This window comes from Typopeltis vanoorti, chromosome 7 (genome assembly GCF_054136105.1).
Source record: "Typopeltis vanoorti isolate ZY-2024b chromosome 7, IOZ_Tvanoo_1.0, whole genome shotgun sequence".
Classification (NCBI taxonomy): domain Eukaryota; kingdom Metazoa; phylum Arthropoda; class Arachnida; order Uropygi; family Thelyphonidae; genus Typopeltis; species Typopeltis vanoorti.
Window position 1 is genome coordinate 28,547,257 of NC_143555.1, and position 25,359 is coordinate 28,572,615.

Consider the following 25,359-nt stretch of genomic DNA (forward strand, 5'->3'; position numbering starts at 1 on the left):
AACATTCTCTCTATCAGTGTCCTGTTCTCTAGTATTATGCTCCGTTTGATGATTGTAAGTATATTCAAATAATAATTACGTTAAATGTTTCTGTATATAAGTAACAATCAGGATTGGGCTGATATTGCTGGCAGTTTTGTTTCCAGTTGATTTAGTTAATAAATAATGATAGCTAATTAAGCATATATAAAAAATTAACTAAATCGTCCAGATGAGCTAATAAACAATGAATTGTTTTTCATGAATCTTTTAAAGTAATATTTTAAAAAGTTATTAATTAGAATTCTGTGTCAAAAGTATAAAAAATTCAACATTAGAAGTGACAATGATATCGAAGACCCCTGCTAAATATGGATGCCGCTTTTTAAAGTCATTTCACTCACGGCACAATATAAATGAATTGAACAAATGTGTAAAGGATAACTGATTTTATTTTTAATAGAAAAAAAATTAGTTTTAATATAATCCACTTCATATCTATCTCATTTCCTTAATTTCATGACTTTTGCATTTACTTAATTTATCCCAATTTTTGATAGATATTCCTAATTATCAAGTTAAGAAGTATTTGAAATTAAAACTGGCGGCTGTTTTCGACCACTCTGACTAAAGACGTGTTCAAACTTACGTTTACCGTCATTAATGACGGTACTGCTGACTGTCACTCTCTCTCTCTCTCATCACTTTCTGGTATACTCGTTTTTTCATCCCACAAAACAGACATAAGCCAGAACAACACATGCAATTAACAGAAATATATACCAGCCTCGTAGCCTTACTGTAATACAAACCAACCAACTTATTACTTGAAATGGTTTCGTTTAGGAATTTTTAACTGATTCATATTTGATAGCCAATCCTCATCGTGCAAAGCGTGAGCAGCATTGTCTCGAACGATGTTCTCTCGAGCTCTAAACTACGTGGTTGTGATAATCAGGTGCATACTTTTAGAAAATTTGGTGGGGATATTCGAGTTCCTTTAGATTTAATTTACTGAATACGGGAATTTCTGGGCTCACTTTTTCATCCGGTCCCGCTGTTTGGCGCATGTAAGTAGGTTTTTCTTCCTTTCTGAAGAAACTCAGACAACTCAGAAAAAAAACTAACGTGGAACGATACTGTGGAAATTGTCCAGAAGTGTCAGCTTCAGTCTATCCACATAGGTTAGAAATACGTTCTAACTTCCGGTGATGGATAGCTGGAGAGAGGCGGCTAACTGAAAAAAATCCAAAATTATAAGGATAAAGAGTATCATATTCTTCCTTTAGGCAATAAAAATGCTTAGAGTATTTATATATATTGTATGATGTGGGGTTATTAAATCCTTTAGCATTTATCCTTAATATTATAATAGTAATTCAATTATAATAGGGAGATGAAGTTTAGGGGGCACATTGCAAAAGTAGCTAAATCAGCTCATCAACTCACTTGGTTGTTGAAAAATACCTTGACGAGCAGAGACAAGCAAGTTATTGTACCTCTGTACCGAGCCTTGATAAGACCTCATCTCGACTACTGTGCCCAGATTTGGTCACCTCGGTTCCTTCTTGATGGGGAGGAGGTGGAGAGGATCCAGAGGCGAGTGACTAAGATGATAACAGGTCTATGGAATGAACCATATGACAATAGGTTGAAGATTTGTGGGTTGCAGAAACTAGTTGATAGGCGGAGGAGGGGAGATATGATTGAGACATTCAAATTGCTAAAGGGATTCTATAGGATTAATTCAGAGGATATTTTTGAGATCAGGACTAGTGGTGATGGGAGAACTAGGGGACACCTGTGGAAGCTGGGCAAGAGTGTGGTTAGCAGGGGTGTTAGAGCTGGGTTCTTTACTTTTAGAGTGGTAAATGAGTGGAATAAGCTGCCAGAGTCTGTTGTGGGTGCTATGACGGTGAACGAGTTCAAGGCAAGGTATGATAGATACTGTGAGAATGTAATCGCATAGTTGTGTGGACATGATGTTTAGGGCCTCTCTCGATGAGTCTAAGGACTCCTGGAGTCGCCCGAAATAATAATAATAATAATAATAATAATAGTTAAAGTAAAACTAACTTGACTTTATTTTTGATAAGAAAGTAAACAAAATCATCAAGTAAACATTTGCTACAAGAATCAAGAAAATAACTTTAATGGGCAGAATGAACTTCTAAAGGGCTTCGAGTCCATAATCTATACAATTCAGCAAATATTAATAAATGTTATAAGCATTTCTTGTTTATAATGGAAGCCTTTTAGAAGCTCATGCTGAGTATTAAAAGTATATTCTTAATTATTATAGTTTAGTGAATGGCTACTGTATATTAGAGAAAAAATATCGCTAGAATAGTTCTGTTTGCTATCTTAAATTTTAAAAAAATCGTTATTTTATAAACTATAAGTTAACCTTTAAATAATATATTCAGAGCACTTTTAGTGATACACGTGCTTTTTATCTAACGTTAAAATAAACCTATATTAAGATCTTGTGGCTAGAAACTCCAGTTTGTGAAATATTTCACTTTTCCTTTCAGTAACTAAATTTCTTCTGCTAATCTGTCTTCATTAATTCCGCTGGAACCAATTTTTATTACGTAGACTAAATTATAAGTCGAAAAATTCTCGGACTTCCTAAAGAAATCCTGTTCGGCAGTTTTAAATATTGTGTTAAGTTAATCGAAATCAGTTAATGCTTTCAAAAGAAAATCTTAAATATATCCTTTCCCCTTATATCAGTCTACAGATTCAAGCTATGTTTATATTATTACTTCAAAGATAAGTTTTCTCTTTAAATAAAACACCAGTCTTTTTTTTTTTAAATCTAAATTTAAGTGTTTTGTACTATTGATCAAACTTTTAGTATTTGACAACAGTTTACTACGAGCCGAAACTGCAGAGTTCATTTAATCAAAAGCAACATTTCTCACCAAAGGTAAGCACGTTAAGCATTTAGAATATGAAAACTGCTTATTTAAAATTTCCTTGATCAGAACCAAACATGCTGAAAAATTGTAGTACTGGCGTTAAAGTTTCACGCCAGTACTACAATTCCTATTTTAAGTATAAAGAGTTTCAAAATTCTTTAACTATTAACCTACCGATTACCAAGACTTATTCATAAAGCTTCTGCTGTTCTTTTCGCTGACCGCATCACTAATGTTTGCACTAATATTGAACGAGACCGACTATTTCTTTGCCAGTCACACCCACTGTCTTCTACAGAGATTTTCGTTACTTCGAAGACGTGCCATATTTCGAGCAATTTGTAAACATATTTACCCACCTTTTCTGCCGTATGGCTGGGCGAGATGCAAATGCAATCAACTAACCACGTACAAAATACAGAATGACGGAATTACTCATCTAAACCCCACTCTTGCCCCCTCTAGATAATATATTAATAAATACATAAATAAATAAATATATAAAAATTATTATATTCGAAGAACTTTAATGTACAGTATATTATTTACCTCTACATAATATAACTATTATTATTATTATTATACATAATAATAATAATAACAATAATAATTGAATATATTATATTTCGCTTATAATATTATATAATATAATAATAATAATGATGATGATGATGATAATAATAAGCTAATGCCTTTTATTCCCTTATAGGAAGTAGGCGAGGCCTTTAAACCCTATCTAGCTTTTGGAGACTGAGTGGGCAGTTCAATCTCCTCCAGTAGCCAATCAGAGATAGCTAGCACATGTCTAATCACTGATTATAAGCAGGCACCGATGAAGCAACCGGCAAACAAGTACTGCATCTCTTGGTACCTAACCCTAACAGGATATGTTACTATCTGAAATAATGTGGGTTCTGAGGTCGATTTTCTTGAGTTTATGGGATGAAAAACCCGAGTTTATCGGAGAAAAAACCGCTTGTCAATGCCAGAGATCGACTAACTCGGAATATGTCGAAGAAAGACAGAAAAAGTTCCTCCAGTCGGCGACTAAACTCGAACTCTAAGTCTATCTTTGTGCGGCCAGGAGCAGAAGATGCAAGCGACACTTCCAGTGAGCTACGCAGGCCTTCTAATATTATATTATATAATATTTAAATATATTATGACTTTGCCAAGGCATATGATAGAATATCACATGGAAAACTATTACAAAAACCGGAGAGGTGGGAATGGATATGAGGCTGGTAGCATGGATAGCAGGATGACTGACAGACAGACACCAGAGAGAGAGTAGTATATGGTGGCAAAGTGGAGTCTAGGAGAATGATCGTGACTGGTGGAGTACCGCAGGGTTCAGTACCAGGGCCACTACTCTTTAATTTGCAATCTTTCCCTATATCAATGACAGAGGGAAAGATTTTAAAAGGGATATTCAGGTGTTTACTGATGATGCAAAACTGGGGAGGGCAGTAGTGGATAAAGGTGAATGTAGATATCCTGAAGGATGATTTTAATAAAATGGCATTGAGGGCAAAGGATAATGATTGTCAATTTAATGCAGCAAAATGGAAGGTTATGCACTTCAGGGTAAAAAGGTTGCATATGATTTATTATATTGATGGTATACTAGTTTGCAGGAAATTGGTGAGGCTAGGGACTTGATGATAATGGTGGACAAAGAGTTAAAATTCAAAGGGAATATTGCAAAAGTTGGTAAAATAGCTCAAGGAATTACTTGATTGTTGGAAAACACGCTAACAAGTAAAGATAAGGAAGTTATTTTTCCTCTATATAAGGCTATGATTCGGCCACTGCTTAATTACTGCGCACAGATTTGGTTACCTGGATTTCTTGGGGACCAGGAGGTGGTCGAAAAGATTCAGAGACAAGTGATCAAGATGGTGACCGGTCTGTGGAATACTCCTTACGAGAATAGGTTGAGGATTTGTGGGTTACAAAGTCTAGTTGATAGGCGGAAAAGAGTTGAAGTGATAGAAACTTTTAAGATATTAAAGGAGCTTTATAGAATTGATGCAAGTAAAAATTTTCAATATATGACAAATAGTCAGAGAACTAAGGGGCCATCCGTGGAAGTTGTGTAACAGCGTAGTTAGTAGGGGTGTATAAGCCAGGTTTTTTTGCGTGGAGAGTGGAGTGAGTGGAACAGATTGCCAGAATTGGTTACAAGTTTCCCCGACGGTGAATAGATTCAAGGAGAGGTATGATAGGATTTATGTGTATGATGGTTGATTTGGGTCTCCCGCGATGAGTCTCCTGGCTCCATGGAGATGCAGTAAATAATAATAATAATAATATAATAATTATTATTAATATTAATATTATTATTATACTTCTCGTGTTTGTCAAAAGAACGAGACAATGCGCCCTTTCATTGGAAAAGACATGAGTTATGATGAGCTAGTTGGTTCCTTATAGAAGTAGCACTTTCTCTCTCTCTCTCTCTCTTCTCTCTCTGAAACTGGGATTTTTTATCCTGCATATAGCAAACCGGTCACATACACACATACATGCACACAGTTTAATAAAAACTACAGTTAGTAGGAGGACTGGATGAGTAGGTGGTGGATTAATTGGCGGATACAGTGGATTGTTTGGTGTAGTTTGTCCTCCTGAGATGAGTCCTTGGATTCCATGGAGGAGTTACGTAACAATAATATATATATATATATATATATATATATATATACTCTATTATTATTGTGTTGCTTGTTCCCTCAACCTAATGATTGGTGGGATAAAAGTACTACTATTCTAGGGAATTATTATAGAGCAAAGCGGTTTCCTATTACCTTTCTTGTCCAATAGCATCCTGTCTGTAGTATGTGTTTGTTCACAGGGCTGGATTGCCTATTTTGATTGACGATAACCGGCTGGCTCGCCTATGATTGAAAAGCTCTGATAAAGGTTCATCGCATCACAGACGGAATTCGAATTCAGTTCTCCAATCAAAGGGTTCCGCCGGAACCAATTGAGCTAAGAAGGATCAACCGTATTATTAGGAGTATTTCATATTGTACATAAATGTATTCTGTTATGCATCGCTACAATTTCTGTTCTGGCTTCGGTTAGACCATTTACAAAATTACAGTGATAAAATTAGACAAAGCAAAACTATAAATCCAAAAACAGAACTATAAATCCACACCTGCCAAACAAATGTACATATGTCAAAACCCGGCAGAACAGTTCCTTCATAAATTGTGCTCTAATTTTTGACTCCCTTGTAATTTTACAGAAGTAATAGCATTCGACAAGGCTCTTTGAACATTGTAAATTTGTTATAGATACCAGGATTGTTATCACACACAAAAAATTAAAAATAAGTTAATAAATAAGGGTACAAACAGCGACTATCAAAAATTCAACTCTGAACGTTTTAAAACCTTATAAACAATTTTAAGTTACTGCTTAGTAGTTATACATTGCATACGTTTGAGGTGCAGGAATTTTCAGTTTTAATTGATTGATATAAACGACCTTTTTTTTTTTTTCTATGCTGTAATACGACCTCTCTCACCAGCAAAACATTGCGAAATTATAATCATGAGTTGTCTCCAACTGGACGGAATTTAATGAATATAATATTAGTATGTTTTAAATTCTGGAAACGATTTGAAATTTGCTTTCATTTAAACTTCTCTAATGATAAAATTAGGGGGAAATGTCTCAGTATAATTATTGCAAGGAATAGTGTCACAAAAAAAGTATTATGAATTGGATCATTTTATGATTGTTTATTATTATTTCCTTACTTTTTTATATTTAATATATATATATTAATTCTTAGAGTTGTCAACGAAACTTTTTTTAATTAGTAAAAACTAGAAATTACACTTGAGCTTGGAAAAATCTAAAATCTAAAAGGTAGAATTTTTATTTGTTGATTTTTTTTAAGTAAAATCGTTCCACGACCACTTCCTAAAACTGGAAATTATCAATGTAATCATTGATTTATATTTTATTTATCGAAGACCTGAAGGGAATGTTTCAGAATGATATTTTTATCTTAGAATTATAAAAATCAGCATGTCTGTTTGGAAAAAAAAAAAAAAAGAAAGAAAGAAAGACGCTATATATATTGTTTTCTCAAACTTAACTAGAATCATGTCGAACTGGTTTGATTATTTTTCTATCATTTTACATCTACCACATTTTAATTTTGATTCACTTGCTTGAATTGGACTGCTACCAATTTAATGAGCCGCTTGTGTATCACTTAACAAGAGACTCACTAGAAAAATCTTCAACGTTACTGAATCATGCTTATTTTTATTGTATTTATATTAATGTTTTCTTTCGATTTGGTAAAAATTTGTCCAATGTCCTTACCTTGCTGTGGATTTAAGATAGCTTCTGGTAAAAGAGATGAATTTGTACAACTCTTTAATGTGTGTCAAGCATTGTTTTTAGACTGGTTCTGAGTCATATCAGAATGCGGTGCTAGATTTTCATAAATTGAATGAAAGCTAATCTTTCTGCTCAATTCTATTACCATTACTATTATTACAAGACAGCTACAAGTAGTAGAAGGACTCATCGTGGGAGGATACTGTACTCCACTACAGATAATTTACCATCATCCCTACTTATTCCTCCAAATACACACACAACGACATTAACCATCAACACATAATGCCATCTACCGCCCACTATCGCCAACAATAATATATTTTGTCTGAAAATTGCGTGTGTTCTCATGGCCGATTTGCCTGTATGGTGGATGAAAAAAAGTTTCCCGGAGAAATTGTTATTATTAAAACTCTTACCTCTCTAGGAGATCAGATAACTCACTTTCAATTGAAAAAGTCCATATAAAGATTCCTCTCGTCACGACGAGAATCGAACTCAGGTCTTTTCCAATCAAAAGGCGCAATACTCCCGTTGTTCTTTGCTATGTAATTATTATCTTTCAGCAGCATCCTGACTCTGTCAGTCATGATTTTCATGTGCCATTTTTAAATTCTAGCCATAGCTTCAAGGATTATTATATACTTTTTTGCTATGTAGCTAATAAAACATCACATATAGCTATTGCTATAAAACTCCCTGTTATTGTCAACAGGTACAATATATAGTACACAAAAAAGTTTAAAATATTTTTTTAGATGATAGGTAACTTCTTCTTTTGTATGTTTTGTCTACAAAATTCTAAATTGACCGTGGAACTCACTTCTATAGGGCTTGGGCGTCAACACGACAATTTCTTGGCGACGACTATTATTAAAATGACCTTGTAAACAAAACGCTCCCTTTTGTGTCATCTTTATAATGCAACCTTCACACATTCACAGAGCCAAAGTAACGATGGCTGTTTTTGCTAATAGGTATTTCGTTAACTTATTTCCTATTTGTCGCATAGATATCGTCCATCTCCCATAAGAGGTAGAGTAACAATATTTCGTTGTACTTCCGTAGTGCAGTGACGAGAAACGTCAGGAGCTTTCCTTCTGAGAAAAAAAAAAAAATCCCTCCTTGAATGCGAAGCTAAATTAGCTGTAGGGAGTTAGCGCGCTTTTTCTTTTTTTTTTCTGCCCCTCCTCCCCCGGAAATGCAGTGTTTAATTCTCCAATACAGGCACGATACTCAGAAAACAAAAACATAAACAGTTAACAGATGATATACTGGCTGCATAACCTTAATCCTAGTTTAAAAAAAAAATTTCCTTCCCCTTCAGTCTTGCCTTCGTAATAATTTTCCACACACACTACTAATTTCACTTCTATCCATTATATCTCTTGGTCCAACCCCACTGTACTGTCTTGTCTCGAGAATAAGTTATCTGGACACCATAAAAATATATCATCCTTCTTTCATTACTATCGTCATAATATTTTACATTATCTGATTATTATCACTTTCTTTTTATAAAAAGTGAATTACTTGTTATGCATAAGAACTTTATATTTTATAGAATTATTTCATTGTGTTTCAGTTGCTTTCTCTTGCCATATGCGTTTATTCTGGATCACACGGATATCATGGAGGCTGGAGAGGAAAGAGACATAGATATAATTCGTAAGTAGCAGCAGTTAATCCTAATTTATATTTTAATACATGTAAATGTAATGATAACAGAAATACATCATATCAGTGGCCATTAATTATACCACGCATGTTTGGTCTATTTTGTGAACAGATGGTGAAAACTGTTTCAATTTGAAAGGAGTTTTTATTCGTTTACTAATTGTTTTCGGTTTGAAACTTTATTTGTTTTTTGATCACACTTAAAGATCCTTTCTGATATACAAAATGTTGGTTATGAGGTAGCAAGAAAAATTTAAAAGCCAAGTCTTAAAGCTCTGCAAAATTCGCCAGTCGATCAAAATATGAGATTTTGGTCACATATATCACGTAAAATTCTTGAACACTAGCAATGGGCGTAGTATCTATTCTTAGCGTCTAAACAGCGCATGACAAATATGGAAATTAGTCATACAAAATATTTTGGCTTTCAGTGGAATGCACGCACTTTGCGCACTTTAGGCGCACTCACGCAAACATAGCCGTAGAAGTATATAATATGAGCTAATGGATACCTGTTTTCAGGAATAATCCTGATGTTTTATTTTACTGATTTTTTTTTTTCAGCTTGTGATTCTCCGTATTTTATAGCTCTCAAATTTGTATATTTTTATTGTTGTTCATTCAAAATCAGGAATTACCCGAAAATTTTGGGACCTACAGCGAACAGAGCTACTTGGGGTTGGATTAAATGTGTAGTTTTAACTATTTTTTTTTTTTATTAGAGATTACTATAATTATTTTAAAAAAATAAATAGTAAACGACTGATACAGACTCGTACTAATATTCCGCACTCGGTACAAAAGTTGGTATGGACCTTATGCCGCCTATGGACCATACAACTCCAAATTATCAAATCCTTAATCCGCGCAAGATATTAAGGTAATGTAGGTTTACAGCCTTTCGGGGATTCAGTAAATAAATAAATAAAAAGAAGCCGAAGTAACTTAAGCCTACGAAGCCATTATACTGTATTTTCTTTTCATTGTGTGGACTCTGATCGATATTTGCATATTTTGTTGGGTGAAGAACATTATTACCACCGCCGCATTCGAAACCATAAAATTCATCTTATGGGGGGGGAAGAGGGGGGGTGCTCTCATAAAGTGATTCCAACCCAGTTGACAAAGCTGTTACAAAGGTCGTGTGTAAGGCTTCCAGTATATTTTCTTTTTTCTTTTTCTTTTTTTTTTGTTTCATATAAGACAAGTGTCTGTACAGTACTGTACAGACCCTTGAACTGCGAAGGTCCACTTATATGCGTTTTTTTTTTCAATAAATATATCGGAAAATTTTTTGGAGATTTGCATAATTTGAAAAAACTCGCAGACGAATCGCGTAACCTAGAAATATCGAAAGAATTAAGAGATGTTGGGTATATCATGAAGGCAGTGGCGAACTGGGTCTAAAAATATTGGTTGCCAGGAGACAAAGGGGGCCCACCCACAACTATAAGGCAATCATTTAATTTTTATAAGAAATAAATAAAATTTTCAAAAAATACATAAATGGAAAAAAGGTACAATTAAAATTTTTGCGAAATAAATGTATATTTTTTAGTAATTGGAGTGTACATATATTGTATATATTACTGGCAGTATACAGTAAATACTAAATGTAAATACAGACTGTTATAATTGAATTTTTAAATTATTATTATTTTTAAATTTAAATAAATGGTGGATAGTTTTAAATCGTTTGCTTGTACTGAACGTTTTACATATTATTATTATTATTATTATTATTATTATTCCTGACACCTCCAAGGAGTCCGAAGACTCATCGCGGGAGGACACCTACAACTGTCTCAACCACTACACCGATATTAACAGACAGTTCTAAAGCATATTTCATGCAGTCCACTATATTAAGAGCAATCGTTTGAATTCACTAGATGATTGTGTGAATCCGTCAATAATTGCTTCTGCATCCAATTCAACCTAACAATTCCTTTTCAATGGATCAACATGTATGATTCCAAGTTCTCCTCAGACAGTGAATTTCTTAGTCTTTATGATCTTTAGCTTTGAAAATTTCCTCTCACATTGGACTTGAGTAACTGATAGTGTGCAGATGACTTTATAAAGTTATAAAATCTATAAGCTCCTTTGCTATTCTTTTCTTCCTCTGCCTGTTAACTGGCAATGCTGTTTCCAAAGAGTCATTTTCCAATGTTTGATTGGCATCCATATTCAACTGCGAAATCTTGTCATTACATTTATTTACAAATTCCAATGCCTTGCTGTGAATGTTATCAAATGTTTTTGTCTGTTCCTTCAACTGTATTGTAGCTGAATCTATTAAACTCCATGCAGTAAACATATCTGAACCACTTATCTGTAAATAACTTGATAACAGGGCTGTAGTTTCAAATATATACACGTAGGTAAATGCTGTCAATATTGTTTCAAACTTTAGAAGACTTTGAAGTAAATCATTTGCTTCTTGTTTTGTTTTTGCCTCAAACTTGTCTGAATTTTGTATCATTGATAAGCAATAGATTAACAAAAGTACTGACAGCAGCATCATCAAAACGTCCAAATATAGTTGTTGCTGCATTGGATTTTCCTGACCATCTTGCCTCACCAATTAGCTTTAATCGTTTCATTTTTTCTTGTCCTAGATGTTTTCCAACAACTTCTATCCATACAGCCATTCTCAGATATCATTATTTATTGAACTTATATTATGTGTATATATTATTATTTGAGACTGCAGCTTAAATATATTTACTATCTAGTATATTTATACTAATTTTATAAATTAGTATAAATATACTAGATAGCTGTAAAATAAATATAATATAGCTGTAAAGAAAATACATTATATTTAAATTAAAGGGCATCACTAAATGCATACCTTTTATAAAACACATCAACCACGAGGTGAAGAGCTGACGAAGCACACAAACTGAGGCCGACGTAATGAAAAATATGAGGGTGGTCTAAAAAGTTCTTGGCCTCAACCATAATGGCAACACTATCAGCAAGATTTTTTTTTCTAAGTTGGTACATCTGTCATAAGCATCTAGCTTATGATGTCATCTGTATCATATGATGTGTATGTCATAAGTATCCATCTGTCATAAGCATAAAACAAACAATCAAGTAGTTTGTTTTATACAGCTGTCTGAAACAAAGGTGTTGTCCGTATCCCTTGAAATGGATAAAATTGAGTATCGTGCGGTTATAAAATTCTTTGTAAAAGAAGGTTTAACGCCAAAAGAAATTCATTCGAAGTTCATAAAAGTTTAGGGGAATTCTTCTCCTTCGTTTTCGACAATTAAGAAATAGGCTGCCGAGTTTAAATGTGGCGGTATACCAGTCTTGAAGATGATCCGCATGAAGGACGTCCAAAAAGTATAATAACACCAGAAATCATTGATCAAGTGCACAATATGGTATTGGATGACCAGCGCGTCAAAGTGCGTGAAATTGGACTATTAGCATTTCAAATGAACACGTAGGATATATTTTGCATGAAGAATTGCATATGAAAAAGCTTTGCGCAAGATGGGTGCCGCGTTTGCTCACAGCAGATCAAGAATGCACTCGCATGAAAATCTCTGAACAGAGCTTGGAACGTTTTAACAAGAATAAAACTGATTTTGTGCGTCGATTTATTACTATAGATGAATCTTGGATTCACCATTGCACACCAGAATCCAAACAGCAGTCAAAACAGGGAACAGAAGCCGGTTGTTCATCGCCAAAGAAGACAAGCTAGTTCCATCAGCAGGAAATATCATGGCATCGGTGTTTTGGGATGCTAAAGGCATTTTGTTTATTAATTTTCTTGAAAAGGGTAAAACAATAACCAGGGAATATTATTCCGATCTTTTAACCAGACTACACGAAAGAATTCGTGAAAAAATATCCGGTTTGCAGAAGAAAAAAATCATCTTTCATCAGGACAATGCACCTGCCCACAAAGGTGTTTTGGCAATAGGGAAATTAAGGGATCTGCGCTATGAATTGTTGGCACATCCACCCTATTCCCTAGATTTGGCTCCCTCTGAATTCTATCTCTTCCCAAAACTAAAACTCTTCCTTGCTGGTCAGCGTTTTTCTTCGAATCTAGAGGTGATTGCAGCTGTAGAGGGGTATTTTGCAGATCTTACTCAGAACCACTACAGGGGCGGGATAATGACGCTGAAGCATCGCTGGAATAAATGTATTAGCCTTAAGGGAGATTATTTTGAAAAATAAAAATAATTTTGAAATTATAAATTCGTTTTTTCATTGTTAGGCCGAGAACTTTTCAGACTACCGTCATATTTGCTGTATTTGCAATGTATGCAATAGCTCGATACAAAGTTGACTCCGGCTGCACGCCACGATCCCAGGCTGGGATTCCCAGCTAAGCTTCATTGCGTAGTCGCAATATTAAAGATACGAGCCTATATAACGTCCTCACATAACCCGAATCTAAATTATTTTTTCAGAGTTATTTATTATATTCTTATAATAAACAACTTTATAATAATAATTTATATATAATAAATAAATATAAAGTATTCTCGAAAGATTTTATTAATTTTTTTTATTAAAATACTATTACAATGTAAATTTTACTTGCATACAGTAATACTATTGGAACTTCTATTATATTTTCAAGCTACTAAAAGGTCATTAACATTTTTAACATATTGTCTAATATTTAAGGGGGGCCACTTGCCATCATTCTAGCTGACACCCTGGCCACTCCGCCACTGCATGAAGGCATAAAATATATGGTAAAATATATTTTATCATTTACTATCATAAAATATACACAAATCTATTATAAAAAGTTAAAATTTAAAACTTACGCACACAAACACTTACAGACCGTAGATGGCGCCATCGCAGTCGAGAGTAAACAAACGCAAAGATGTAGTAAGCTGCATAAAATTAACTGTTATTAATTAATTAGCATAAAAAAAATAACGATTCATCCATTAGTGTATAGCAGGGATGCACAAACTTGTTAAGGCCGAGGGCCGCATAGTTCCACTGTTACTTATGGGAGGGCCGCCAAAAAAAAACTTGAAAGTTATCTACCATATATTGTTTATATTATTTATATCTATCACAATTGTTACAAAAAAGGTAATAAAAAGTAAGTGAATTTAATTTGATGCGTGACATTGCATTGATTTGACAATTGTTTTGATATTTGGTTCGAGTTTTGTAGTAGCCAACCGCACAATTGATTCTAAATTTTCATTAGTCAAGCGGTTCCTATTTTTCGATTTGTTAATATCCATGACTGAAAAAGTTTGTTCACAAATATATGTTGAGCCAAAGAGGCTTGCACATTTTAATGCATTATCTAGCAACCATTTACTGTATAATTGTTTTTATCGACACAACGATAGAAGTTTAATAAATTGCCTTCGTTAAATTTATTTCGCAGGCTCTCATCGTTTTTGAATGTCGATGAGTTCAAGTTGTGCTGATTCGGGTGCATTTTCGGGCAAAATGGCAAAAGGATTGATAAATAAATCTAGCAACGGTTTCACTTTTTTAAAATTAGAAAACTGATCCTTGAAGGCTGATATCAAGTTATCAATCTTTTCAACATACACAGTTTTGAAGTTGACATTGAACTTTTCAGAAACTTTCTTATAATTAGGAAAATGGATGTAATTCCCTGACTTCGGTTGGATTTGAAATAGATTTAACTTGCACTGAAAAGACAAAATGTGGCCGTAAAGTTGAGTAACCAATTGATCTTTGCCCTGAAGTCGCGTATTTAAATGATTAGTAATGTCAACTAGAAAGGCTAAGTCACATAACTAATCCGGATTTTTTGTCAGGGACGTTTTTGTTTTTTTCAGTCATGAAGATTTCAATTTCATCAATTAAATTTAGTAACCGCTCCAATGTTTGTCCACGACTTAGCCACCTCACTTCTGTGTAAAAAATTAAGTCACCATATTCACTTTCAATGTCTTCAAGAAACTTTTTAAATTGTCGGTGATTAAAACCACGGGATTTTATAAAATTAATCGTTGAAACCACAACTTTCATGACATGTTCAAATCCAAGTTTCTTAGGGCACAAGCTCTCCTGGTGGATTATACAGTGGAATTGTATCAACTCATCGTCGTGCCGTCCCAAATGCTGTTTCAATAATGTTACCAATCTAGAATTAGCTCCTATCATGGAAGGAGCTCCGTCAGTCGTGATACCTGATAATTTTGTCAGATTTAAATCAATTTTGGAACACTGTTCCAAAAGCCCCCAGTGAACATGTCATTACCTTTCGTTTGATCTGACAATGAACTCATTCCAGTCAGCTCCTCACTTACCTCAAACTCTTGCGTTATTCCACGTGCAAATATTAACAACTGGGCTGTGGAAGTAATGTCAGTTGATTCATCAATAGCTAATGAAAAATAGGCAAATTTCTTTGAATAAGATGTTAATTGGTCCTTTACATTTTCCGACATTGCAGTAATTCTTCTTTGCACAGTCATCTGTTTAACTGAATTTTATCAACATTTTTGGCTGATTCAGGACAAATTTTTTTAGCAGCTATCTCAAGGTAATCTTTAACGAAATCTCCGTCTGTAAATGGTCGGCACCTTTTTGCTATAAGGAGAAATATTTCAAAACTTATTTCTGTTGCGATTTCCGAATCTTGAATAGGTTTTGTAAGCATCACTTGCTGACCTGTCAATTCTCGTTTAAAAAAATGAAATCTTTTGTTTACGTAGTTCTTCGGGTAGATTTGAAAATGTAGAATGCAGACTTTCATAGTGTCTCCTTATATTGTATTCTTTTGGTATGGCTACAGCACTTTTGCAAATCAAGCACACGATATTATTAAACGACTGCACAAAACCATATTTTTCGGTCCAGCTATCCTGAAACTGCCATTTTTCATCCTGTAGTTAGCGTTTCCTACTTGGCCCTGCTTTATCCATTGTAGAATTTATTTTTTACCGTTTCCTAGGGGTGATAATTAATTGTAGCAACCGCACCTACGAAAACAAAATACTCATATGACAAATAGACGAATTATAAAATTTGTTAGCATTATTACTAACCGATTATCATAAGTAGACAGGCAATCGTGACGTCACAGCTACTTTGCTTTGCGCATGCACCATTTTTAAAAATTACTTATCGTGTAACTTGTTAAAGTTAAAATAATACACGGTGAGGCAGACCGCCAGCAAATCAACGGAGGACCGCATGCGGGCCGCGGTCGGTGCATCCCTAGTGTATAGGCTGAAGCAATCGAATCGATTACACTAGGCTACCATAAAGCAATCATATTGCTGCTTCTTCGTTATGTATGAATCGTTTTACCCGTAAATAAATATTAATTTCTTTTTGCACATTATCTTTTGATTTTTTATGTATAGTGTTAGTAATACGCATAACATATGCCCCCCCCCCTTTTTTTTTGTATCATATAAGACAATATTGATGTAGGTCCTCCTGATAGACAGACTATTCATCTTGTAAACAGACAACGTAAACTTACGGTATCGATAAATATAGTACAGCACTGTACTGTACTGTATTTATCAGAATGTATTTTCTCTTCCTTATGATTTTCTTAACATTTTCTTTTCTCTAGCTTACTTTTTTACTAGAGTAAATATGTATTATTTACATAATATATGTATTATATACATAATACATATAACATACAAAACGTGTGTTAATAGACTGTTTATGTTATCTGTAAGTCTTCCGGTCACGATCAACAGTAGGCTATTAGTAAAGTTTTTGGGGAGTCAAAAGTTATACACGGAATTTCGACTGCGCGGAGGGTCGGCGCCCCTAACTCCGCGTTGTTCAAATTCTTTAACAAAAGATCAAATAGTTTGTATTTTAGTTTGCACCGCAACTCTTTTCTAGATCCCATCCAACAGCAACATTTTTTCTTATATCAATCCCATCAGAACGAATGTTTGTGTAGCACATTTTAGTACTATGGGCAGAAAACCCTGCTGTAGGGAGTAAGCGTGGTACTTTTGTTTTTCTTTCATGTTACTTCAGGTCTCCTGAATACAATGGTAGTGGACGCAGATAGGGCTGCGATAATCTTCTACCTGAATTTGACAATGTTGTCCCAGCGAATTAATAAAAATATTTGCAAACAGGCCCGCGCGTGTTTGCATCCGTTTTTAATTAATTTGTTTTGCTTATTCATTCCTTTGAAATATTGCTGTTATATATTAATGAAATTATTTGGTGTCCTCCTCTCTGTTCATTTCGTCTGTTTACTAAAGCATCATATTGATACTTTATCACTTTTAGTACTGCATCACATTCTATAAACACAAAACAGGCAATAGCAATTTCCGATGATGCAGGTGAAGTTATTTCCTGTCTTAACATAGTAAATAAATAAATAAATAAATAAATAATAATAAACTAATTCATGACACGTTTTGTATATTTTCTTTGGAAAATATACACATTTTATGTGTAAATGGAAAAACATGTTTCTCCAATTTGTGCAAGTATATTTATGAGCAATTTATTTATTCATTCGCACGATCGGGTGAGCTAAAGGGTAGATAAGCTGATAGACTAGCAATGACGATCAGTATCGTATATCAGATAATAAGGAAGCGTCAATTTTTTGCAAATTGTTTTAGCAGTGCATTTAATAAATTAAGCTCAGTGTGATTCAGCGATAGTTTTACGTATGATGAAAATTCTCTCTTTACGCTCTCCCCCCCCCTCCATTTTTTTTCCCTGAGTTTTTCGATAGGAATACGTTGTATGAATTAGGAAGCATACGTTTACTTAGCATTCTAAGAAATTAATCCTCAGTAGATGATTCCGTGCTCTTTGTGTTCGAATTTCATGTAGGTTATGAGGAATTTATAAAGATTTTCAACTAAAGGCGCAATTGCAGGTGTGTTATGAGAAAGTGGAAAGATTTTCCCTCCTGCAGTTTCAATCGTCCTTCACACAAAACAAATAAACAGGCCTGAGAAAAAGTAGTTAAGAGACAAGATGTCCTCGCTTCAGTTGAGTAGGCATGGTGTAATCTCAAGTTATCACCTACTATTTTTATCATGTAATGTGATAAGTTATTCAACCCTAAATTTATTTGCATCAGGTTGTGAAATAAAGCATGCGAAAATAATATCGTATATCATGATTACAGCTGGAAAAACCAAGTAGTCAGGGATCACATTTCAGTATTGAGTCCATATAGAGAAATTTTTTTTTTCTCTACTAGATTGGCTGATAGTCAGCATACGCTGTGCTCCTCTCTCTCTCTCTCTCTCTCTCTGGACTTAATTAAACAAGTACCAAGTACCATGCCGAACTTTTCTCCGAGTAATGAGTTCATTATTTTATATATATATAAAAAAAAGCTCAGTATAAAATAAAGCTTTCTTTATTTAAAGAAAATTATGAAAAATGAAACTGGTCTGGTACACAGCCACTTTTCACGCGAGGTATCTGCTAATTTCATCTATTTATTTATAAATTATTAATAAAAAGTATGTTGTCATACTCAGAGAACCGATTCAGTCTTTATAGACCTGATTTTATTCTGTAGGGACAAATGTAGTATTATGCATTTTAGTTTTCATTTTATTTAGCATTTTATGTTACTTACACGATTTTAGTGGAATGTCAAAACAGTTGTCTCTGTAAATAAATCTGTAAGCAGGATGAAAGTGAACAGTACAGTTTGTGTTTCATTTGGTGCAACTTATATGAGTCATCCCCGGTGTTCTATATTAACACAAAGTGTTTTTTTTTTTTCCCCTAATTGAATTCAGGAATAATTCAATACTGATTTTTAACGTATCAAAAAATAATGAAATACAATACAAATTTTTATAATGCATTTACAATATCATACACAGTGGTTCTTGTTTCGATATAAATTTAATTATGGGAACCTCAAAACAGCTGCGTTATAACGCAGGTATCTTGAAATTCTATTTAGCCTTCAGTGAACAATTTGCACTATCTAGTTTATAATTCAAAGTTTAATTTTTACATCAAGTGCAATATCAGGGGAAACCGGAAAATACTAGACAGATGAATACCTTATGTACGTCTTCATAAATTAAAATTTTATATTATGAAGTACCCGCTTACCGGCGTACCTCACTCTCAGGCACAGGCAATTTACGAGAAGTTATAATAATGTTTCATTCAAACACGAATAATCATAAAAGTGTTCATTTTTTAACATTTGCGTTATGATAATTTATAAACGTTTATGTGAAACATTTTTTAAAATTATTAAATGCATTTTTAGTTATACGAATCCAATATACGTAGATATATACATACAATACACTTAGAGGAGAGATTTAACGAAATTTAGTGGAGAATTCTAAGTGCGAGGTTCGAACTGTTTGAATTTAAAATTGTAATAAATATATTTCCAACCACGCGAATCGCGATTGTAACGATCATGACACAAATAAAGGTCAGTCGATACGTGCCAAGAGACACGCTTAGTGTAAAACTTCGTTTAGATTTTTTTGTTTATTTATTTATTTATTTTATTTTATTTTATTTTTGTTATTGAAAAATGAATGATAGAATATCTGTGACAACACAGCGGCAAAAAAAGGATAATATTAATAATTAAAAAAGAGTCTCGTACACAATGGCGTAGCGAGAGCAGTTTTCGCCCGGGGCTGTCCCTGAGTTTTTCACTCCCTCTCAATAGACCAAAAATACTACAAAAAGTCAAAACGACGTATAGGGAAGTAAATTAAAACACTGTTTATTTTTGAAGTAAAACTTTAATTTCAACATTCTAAAATGTTATTTTTCTTGCTTTTTTGTTAGCAAAATCGTCGATGACATTGGTGAGGTCTATTTCATAGTAATGTAGGTAATTCTTAATCAAATTTTATTTTTAAAAAATCCTCTCGCAACTAGCAACACTTACAGCAATTGTGAGGAAAATTCGCAGTAGTATTACAATATTTGGAACTGAATTCTCGAGACTGTATTTTAGAATTAACTGCAAAAGGTTCAAAGTGTCGCCCGGGGAGAACCGTCCCCTCAGCATCCCCTTAGCTACGCCACTGCTCCTACCCCCTAAAGACTTTTCGCGTACCATGCTTTGGGAAATGCTGATCTAGAGCAAGGCTAGTAACCTACAGAGAATTTTTTTCAGCCATTTCAGGGATCCAATTAGCAGGGCAATAGTTTCACAATGCATGATGAAATTCATCTTCCACTTACAACAGACGCTAACACACATTCAAATTACTCCACCCTCCACTAGTGGGATACGAACCCACAACCAATGTATTACTGGAGAGTGGGATACAAAATCACAACGTACTGCTGGAAAGTGGGAACGATATCAAATCAACCAACTAGGACGGTAAAATAAATAATAAAAAAAAATTAAAGTTAAAAAACGTAAATTAATATATACATTTTGTGAAGTTGGCAATAAAAAGAAAGTCCCCATTCTTTGGTTATTACCTAAAAGTCTTTTTTTTTTCTTTTCATTTTCTTCCCTTCAGCATCATTATGTTGGGTGAGTACATAGAATAGAACAATGGAGAGATTCTGACAAGGTGATAAACTTGGTCTACACTGTATTTTTCAATATCCACTTAGCCAACTGATCCTAAGAAATATTCTTCTCAGTTTCGTTTAAACTCATCGCGTTTGTTGACTTCATTTCTGACGCCCACCCACATGCCAGTAATAGCAGCAGTCTGTCACACAGTGTTGAAGCTTGAATATTCAAGTATTTAACGAAGACATATTTTGTTTTTCTTATAATGTTTTGAAAAAATAATAAAATAAATAAAGTGAGTGTTTTGTTGTGTGGGATTAAAAGAACAGTAAATGAGTTTCATGTAACTTCTCCTGCGCGAAGCAGAAGCTTAAAACTTTCGATATACATCACAAACTCGAGATTATGTCTTTGTATTTTTCATCTGTTTTTGTAAAATCGCGCTACAAATTCGCCATCTATGCTTTGCTAATACTTTAACCTAAAAGCGTTAATTTATAATGCGGATTAATAAGCAAGTTAAAAAATTGCAGATTAATCAGAAAGATAAACATCTTGGGGCTTTAAATAGAATTACCGCCTACTTAAAAATGTTTATGAAGAGTAATTAATTAATCAAGGATAATTAATCATGGATTTCAATATAAAATCAAGAACTTTTTTATGACGTAAATTTAAGCCTCTCTCTTAAAGAGAGCTCATGTATAATCTCAATCACAATAATAATCTAAAGAGACACACTTCCTCGACTGCATATCCGAAAATCCATCATCAAACAGCGAAACAGAATGCAGACAGATGAGGCATAAAATGAACTGCGTCTTTTAAAGAAGCGTAGGTTTGGGATCAAACATGGACGCACTGAACAACATTAACCAGACAGTTAAATATTGAAATAACAGATAAATAATAAACAGATTGCACTTTTGTCACAGTATGAGAATAAATATCTTTGTACCGACAATTAAGATTAAAAATCTGCCTTAACAATGTGCAAAATAATACTCTCCGAAATGGTACAGCTTTCAGTACATCTATTTATTATTATTATTATTATTATTATTATTATTATTATTAAGAGAGACCTCCAGAGGGTCAGGGACTCGTTCATGTCGCTTGGTTCTAAGAGAATGCAAATCTACAGTACTTCGAAAATTTCAAATCTGAAGTACTTAGATTCGTAAAGACTTCAATCTCATTTGAACTACCCTAAGATTTCCTGAAACGATAAGTACTGATCCTACACTCTAATTTACTTTTTAAATGTCTGTGATTGGAAAGACCTTGGTTTGAATTCCGTCTGTGATATGAAGCAACTTTATAGTATAAAGACTTTATGGGAACTTTAGGATAACTGGATAACTTTATAGGCATTTTATACAATAGGATAACTTTATAGGATAAGGACTTTATAGCAGACTTTCTGATTTCATACAGACGTCACAGGGTTATCTTCCAGAAACTTGACTTTTTATTCTTGCAAAATAGTAAACCACAAATATACAGCCAATAGAAACATTGGCCTTATCTTTTTCAACATAATCTTGGACAATAACCGCTCCAAATACTTTGGTACAAAAATCTTATTTCATAAGACCCGACCCCATCCTTCCACACACACACACACCCACCCACCCACCCACCCACCCACACACACACACACACACACACACACACACACACACACACACACACACACACACACACACACACACACACAGCACAGCACATTCCAAAAGATTCGTTTCAATGGTTTATTAATGCTCAGCAATAAAAATAAAAATGAGTAATGCAGCATCGTATGTTATATTTCCTGAGCAAAAAAAAAAAAAAAAAATACAGCATTATATGGAACCTTTGTATTTTTATTGCATCAGCTGTAAATATGAGTGACAGGATGAACTGATAACAACTTCATTTTATTACATTTTAAGAACTTCTATCAAATAATAGAATAGGAAGAACCATTTTTGTTCTTCCTATCTATTATTTAGGATTGCATAACAATGCAAGTTTTAACTTTTGATTTTGATAAACAGAAAACACATTTTCGGTAACACCTGAAAGTAGCTAAGAATATTTTAGTCATGATCGGTTTTTTTTTTTTTTTTTTTTTTTTGATGCTGCCGTACTTACATTCTTAACAGATATTTATTAAAACTAAAAGTTTTGTTACAAATATTAAAAAGAAAGTTGTAAATTTTTTGTTTAAAACATTTAAAATTTGTAACGGTTTTTCGATATTTATCTATGATTTTTTTATATATTCCACGCCTTCTATAAGTAATGGAGAAGAAATTCATTTACTACTACTACTGCCCAAACACCTTTGCAAACATACATGCTTGTATAGTTGTGTGTGGTGGTGGTGGGGGGCGAATCACCCCCCCCCCCCATACACACACACAACTAACTCCAACTAACAGGCGGTGAATCATTCGATTCACCGCCTGTTAGTTGAAGTGCGTAGGCTCTATCCACTTGGCCAACCAGTCTGGCAGTGCTACCTATGGTTCGGGATCTCTGAAACTTCTCCAGATATCTGAGTTTTAGCTGAAATTTCATCATGGAAACAAAAAAGAGGTTGTAAAAAGCAGGGACAGTATGTAGGAGAGGGAGTGCAGTCATTGTTCTTGGAAACGAAACCCCCCCCCCCCTTCATACAGCGTTGCTGTATGAAGCAGGGCAATGTTGTGATGAAACAATCAATTCTCTATGTGCCACTTTTGTGGTTATTTATAGAATCTTCCCTTTAAACGCTTGAGGCCACCTCTTTAATTCATATAATACAATACAGCAATCCCTTGATTAGTGCGCCTAATGCGTTCTTTAAAACAGGCGCATTAATCGAAAACGCACTAATCGAATATAATAACCTATGGGTAAATATATAATTCGTTCCTCAGATTTCTTTTTTAAACCTTAATTTTTTTTATAAAAGAATTAGGGTATGTCTCAGGGCCTAGTTAAAGGAAAACCGTGAGCTAAAAGACAATAAAACATATTCAGAATATAAATTTATTTTTCTGCTTCTTAACAAAGAATTGAGCTTACGTAGTTTGGCGGGCATTCTGTTTCTTTTTTTCATACAACTGACGGTATGGTCCTATTGCCTCTTCTGCAAATTTTGCTGGTTCTCTCTTCACTAGGGTCAGTTTCTATGCATTGCTGCTTAAAAACTTCGATTGTTCGAAAACTATTTTCAAATTGTTTCTGTGAAACCTCTTTGGGATTGTCAGTGATTAAATTTTCTTCATATTCTTCAGGATCTTCCCGCTGTGTATCTAAATTTAGCAGGTCGGAATCACTCAACTTCTCAGAATGAGATTTAATTACCTTAGATTAATTTGAAAAGCCTCTAAAATCATTTGCAATGTGGACGAATGTGCTTCCAAACGTCTCGCATATTGCTAGCAGTAATTTCATTCGACTTTGCGACTTTATAAGCAGGCTGAGATTTCTCTGATTTGGCTAATGTCCTGGAAAGCATTCGCTTAGAAAAAAAGACCAGTTTCATCGATATTAAATATTTGTTGATCACAAGTCTCCTTCTTACACAATTTTCTTCAAAATCTCTGGATATCTCTTACTTAATTTTCATGTTCACGCCATTTCAAAGATCTAGGAAGCAGTTTCGTCGAATTTGAATCAGGACTTCTTTTTTTTTTTTTTTTTCCAAATCACTCATTTCGAAAACCGCAAAGCTTAACATTTAAATTGTTTACATGAACATAGTAAAACTTATAATAACGACGCTTGATGTGCTGCTTAGCATACTTGTCCTTTGTGGCCATTTTGAAAGCTGTTGTTTAGTGCCTCGCGCAGTAGAATTGATGCATGGACGGGTTTTGAAATCTAGTATTGAGATGTTTCTTAACAAGCATCGATAGATTTCGATTTAAACTATGCAATTTAATTCAGAATTAGATACAAAATGAATTATTATCTGATATGATTATTTTAGATTATTTTTTATTTTTCATCTTTATATTGATCCAATTAAATTACTTCACTATAAGAGAATGTCTTTGCAGTGATAAAATAGCCCTGACATTTGCATTGTTATTTCAGTGATTGGCCGTGGGATCCATCGCTCAAGAAACGAGACGCACTGCTTATTACTCCTGCTGATTATGACGAATGCTGTCCGTCGATCACAGAGATTATTCAACCGACAGGTGGAGTTTCAAAGACTGGTAGAATTCTAGAACTTTATCGCGACCAGAACTCTACTCAGAGCTTTTATCAGACGTCTTGCGAAGAGAATGTGAAGGGTAAGCCGTGCCGTTTCATCGATAAAAGTCATCAGAAACTATCTCGTTGCGTACAGCGGTACAGCTACACCTATGCTTTGGTTAGAGAGTATAATCCTACCATTTCCGACCTGCCTTGGCGACTGGATTACATCAGAGTGCGTAGTAGCTGCTCGTGTGAAGTTCAGAAAAATAAAATAGCTGGAAAGCGCCGAGGTTTGATCATCACCGATTGATATCACCGATAATAAACTCACTTCAATGATGTTCCACTTCAGTGACTTGTATTTTCCTGAATGAAAGTGTTCAAGGGGTTTCAAGCATCTGTATATATACAAAGTTGACATCCATCAGTACTAATTTAAATTCATGTTTCATATGTGTGTGTGTGTGTGTGTATGTATGTGTATGTACTGTATGTATATATAGCTTATATGAGGTTTCGTCCGATAAGTGAACCCTGGAACCTTTCTTCCTTTGTTCCTAAATGATGAGTGTAATAAAGTATTAGTAATTATCGTTTGTTTGGCCTTGTTCATTTTTAAAAGAAATTTTGTCAACTGATGTCGGTATTTAGAACATAGCAAGCTTAGGGGGGAGAACTTCTTAGGCTTTAAACGCTCTCTTACAGAACTCTCTATTTTGCTTGCTGTACAAACACACAAATTATATTATCAAAGATATAGGG

At 34.1% G+C, this 25,359-nt stretch overlaps 2 protein-coding genes across 4 annotated transcripts in view; one reads left to right on the forward strand and one right to left on the reverse strand.

The window, feature by feature from the left end:
• Positions 1-3,178, reverse strand: part of LOC150104538 (protein ZBED8-like) — a 125,711-nt gene extending 122,533 nt beyond the window's left edge. For 2 of the 3 annotated variants that reach the window (XM_090395746.1, XM_090395747.1), the window contains exon 1: positions 3,078-3,178. The gene's annotated coding sequence lies outside the window, so the exon portion shown is untranslated. The remainder of the gene's footprint in view (positions 1-3,077) is intronic. The other variant, XM_090395748.1, reaches the window with a different exon arrangement.
• Positions 13-25,027, forward strand: LOC150104541 (uncharacterized). Its single transcript, XM_090395745.1, has 3 exons — positions 13-54; positions 8,857-8,939; positions 24,490-25,027. The coding sequence occupies exons 1-3, from the start codon at positions 37-39 to the stop codon at positions 24,905-24,907; spliced, it is 519 nt and encodes a 172-aa protein (XP_090251871.1). The 5' UTR covers positions 13-36; the 3' UTR covers positions 24,908-25,027.
• Positions 25,028-25,359: the final 332 nt, after the last annotated feature.

Excerpts from the sequence above, each read along its gene's own strand:
- LOC150104541 (XM_090395745.1), top strand. Across the intron at positions 8,940-24,489 it reads AAGAGACATAGATATAATTC|TGATTGGCCGTGGGATCCAT; the intron begins GTAAGTAGCAGC and ends TTGTTATTTCAG.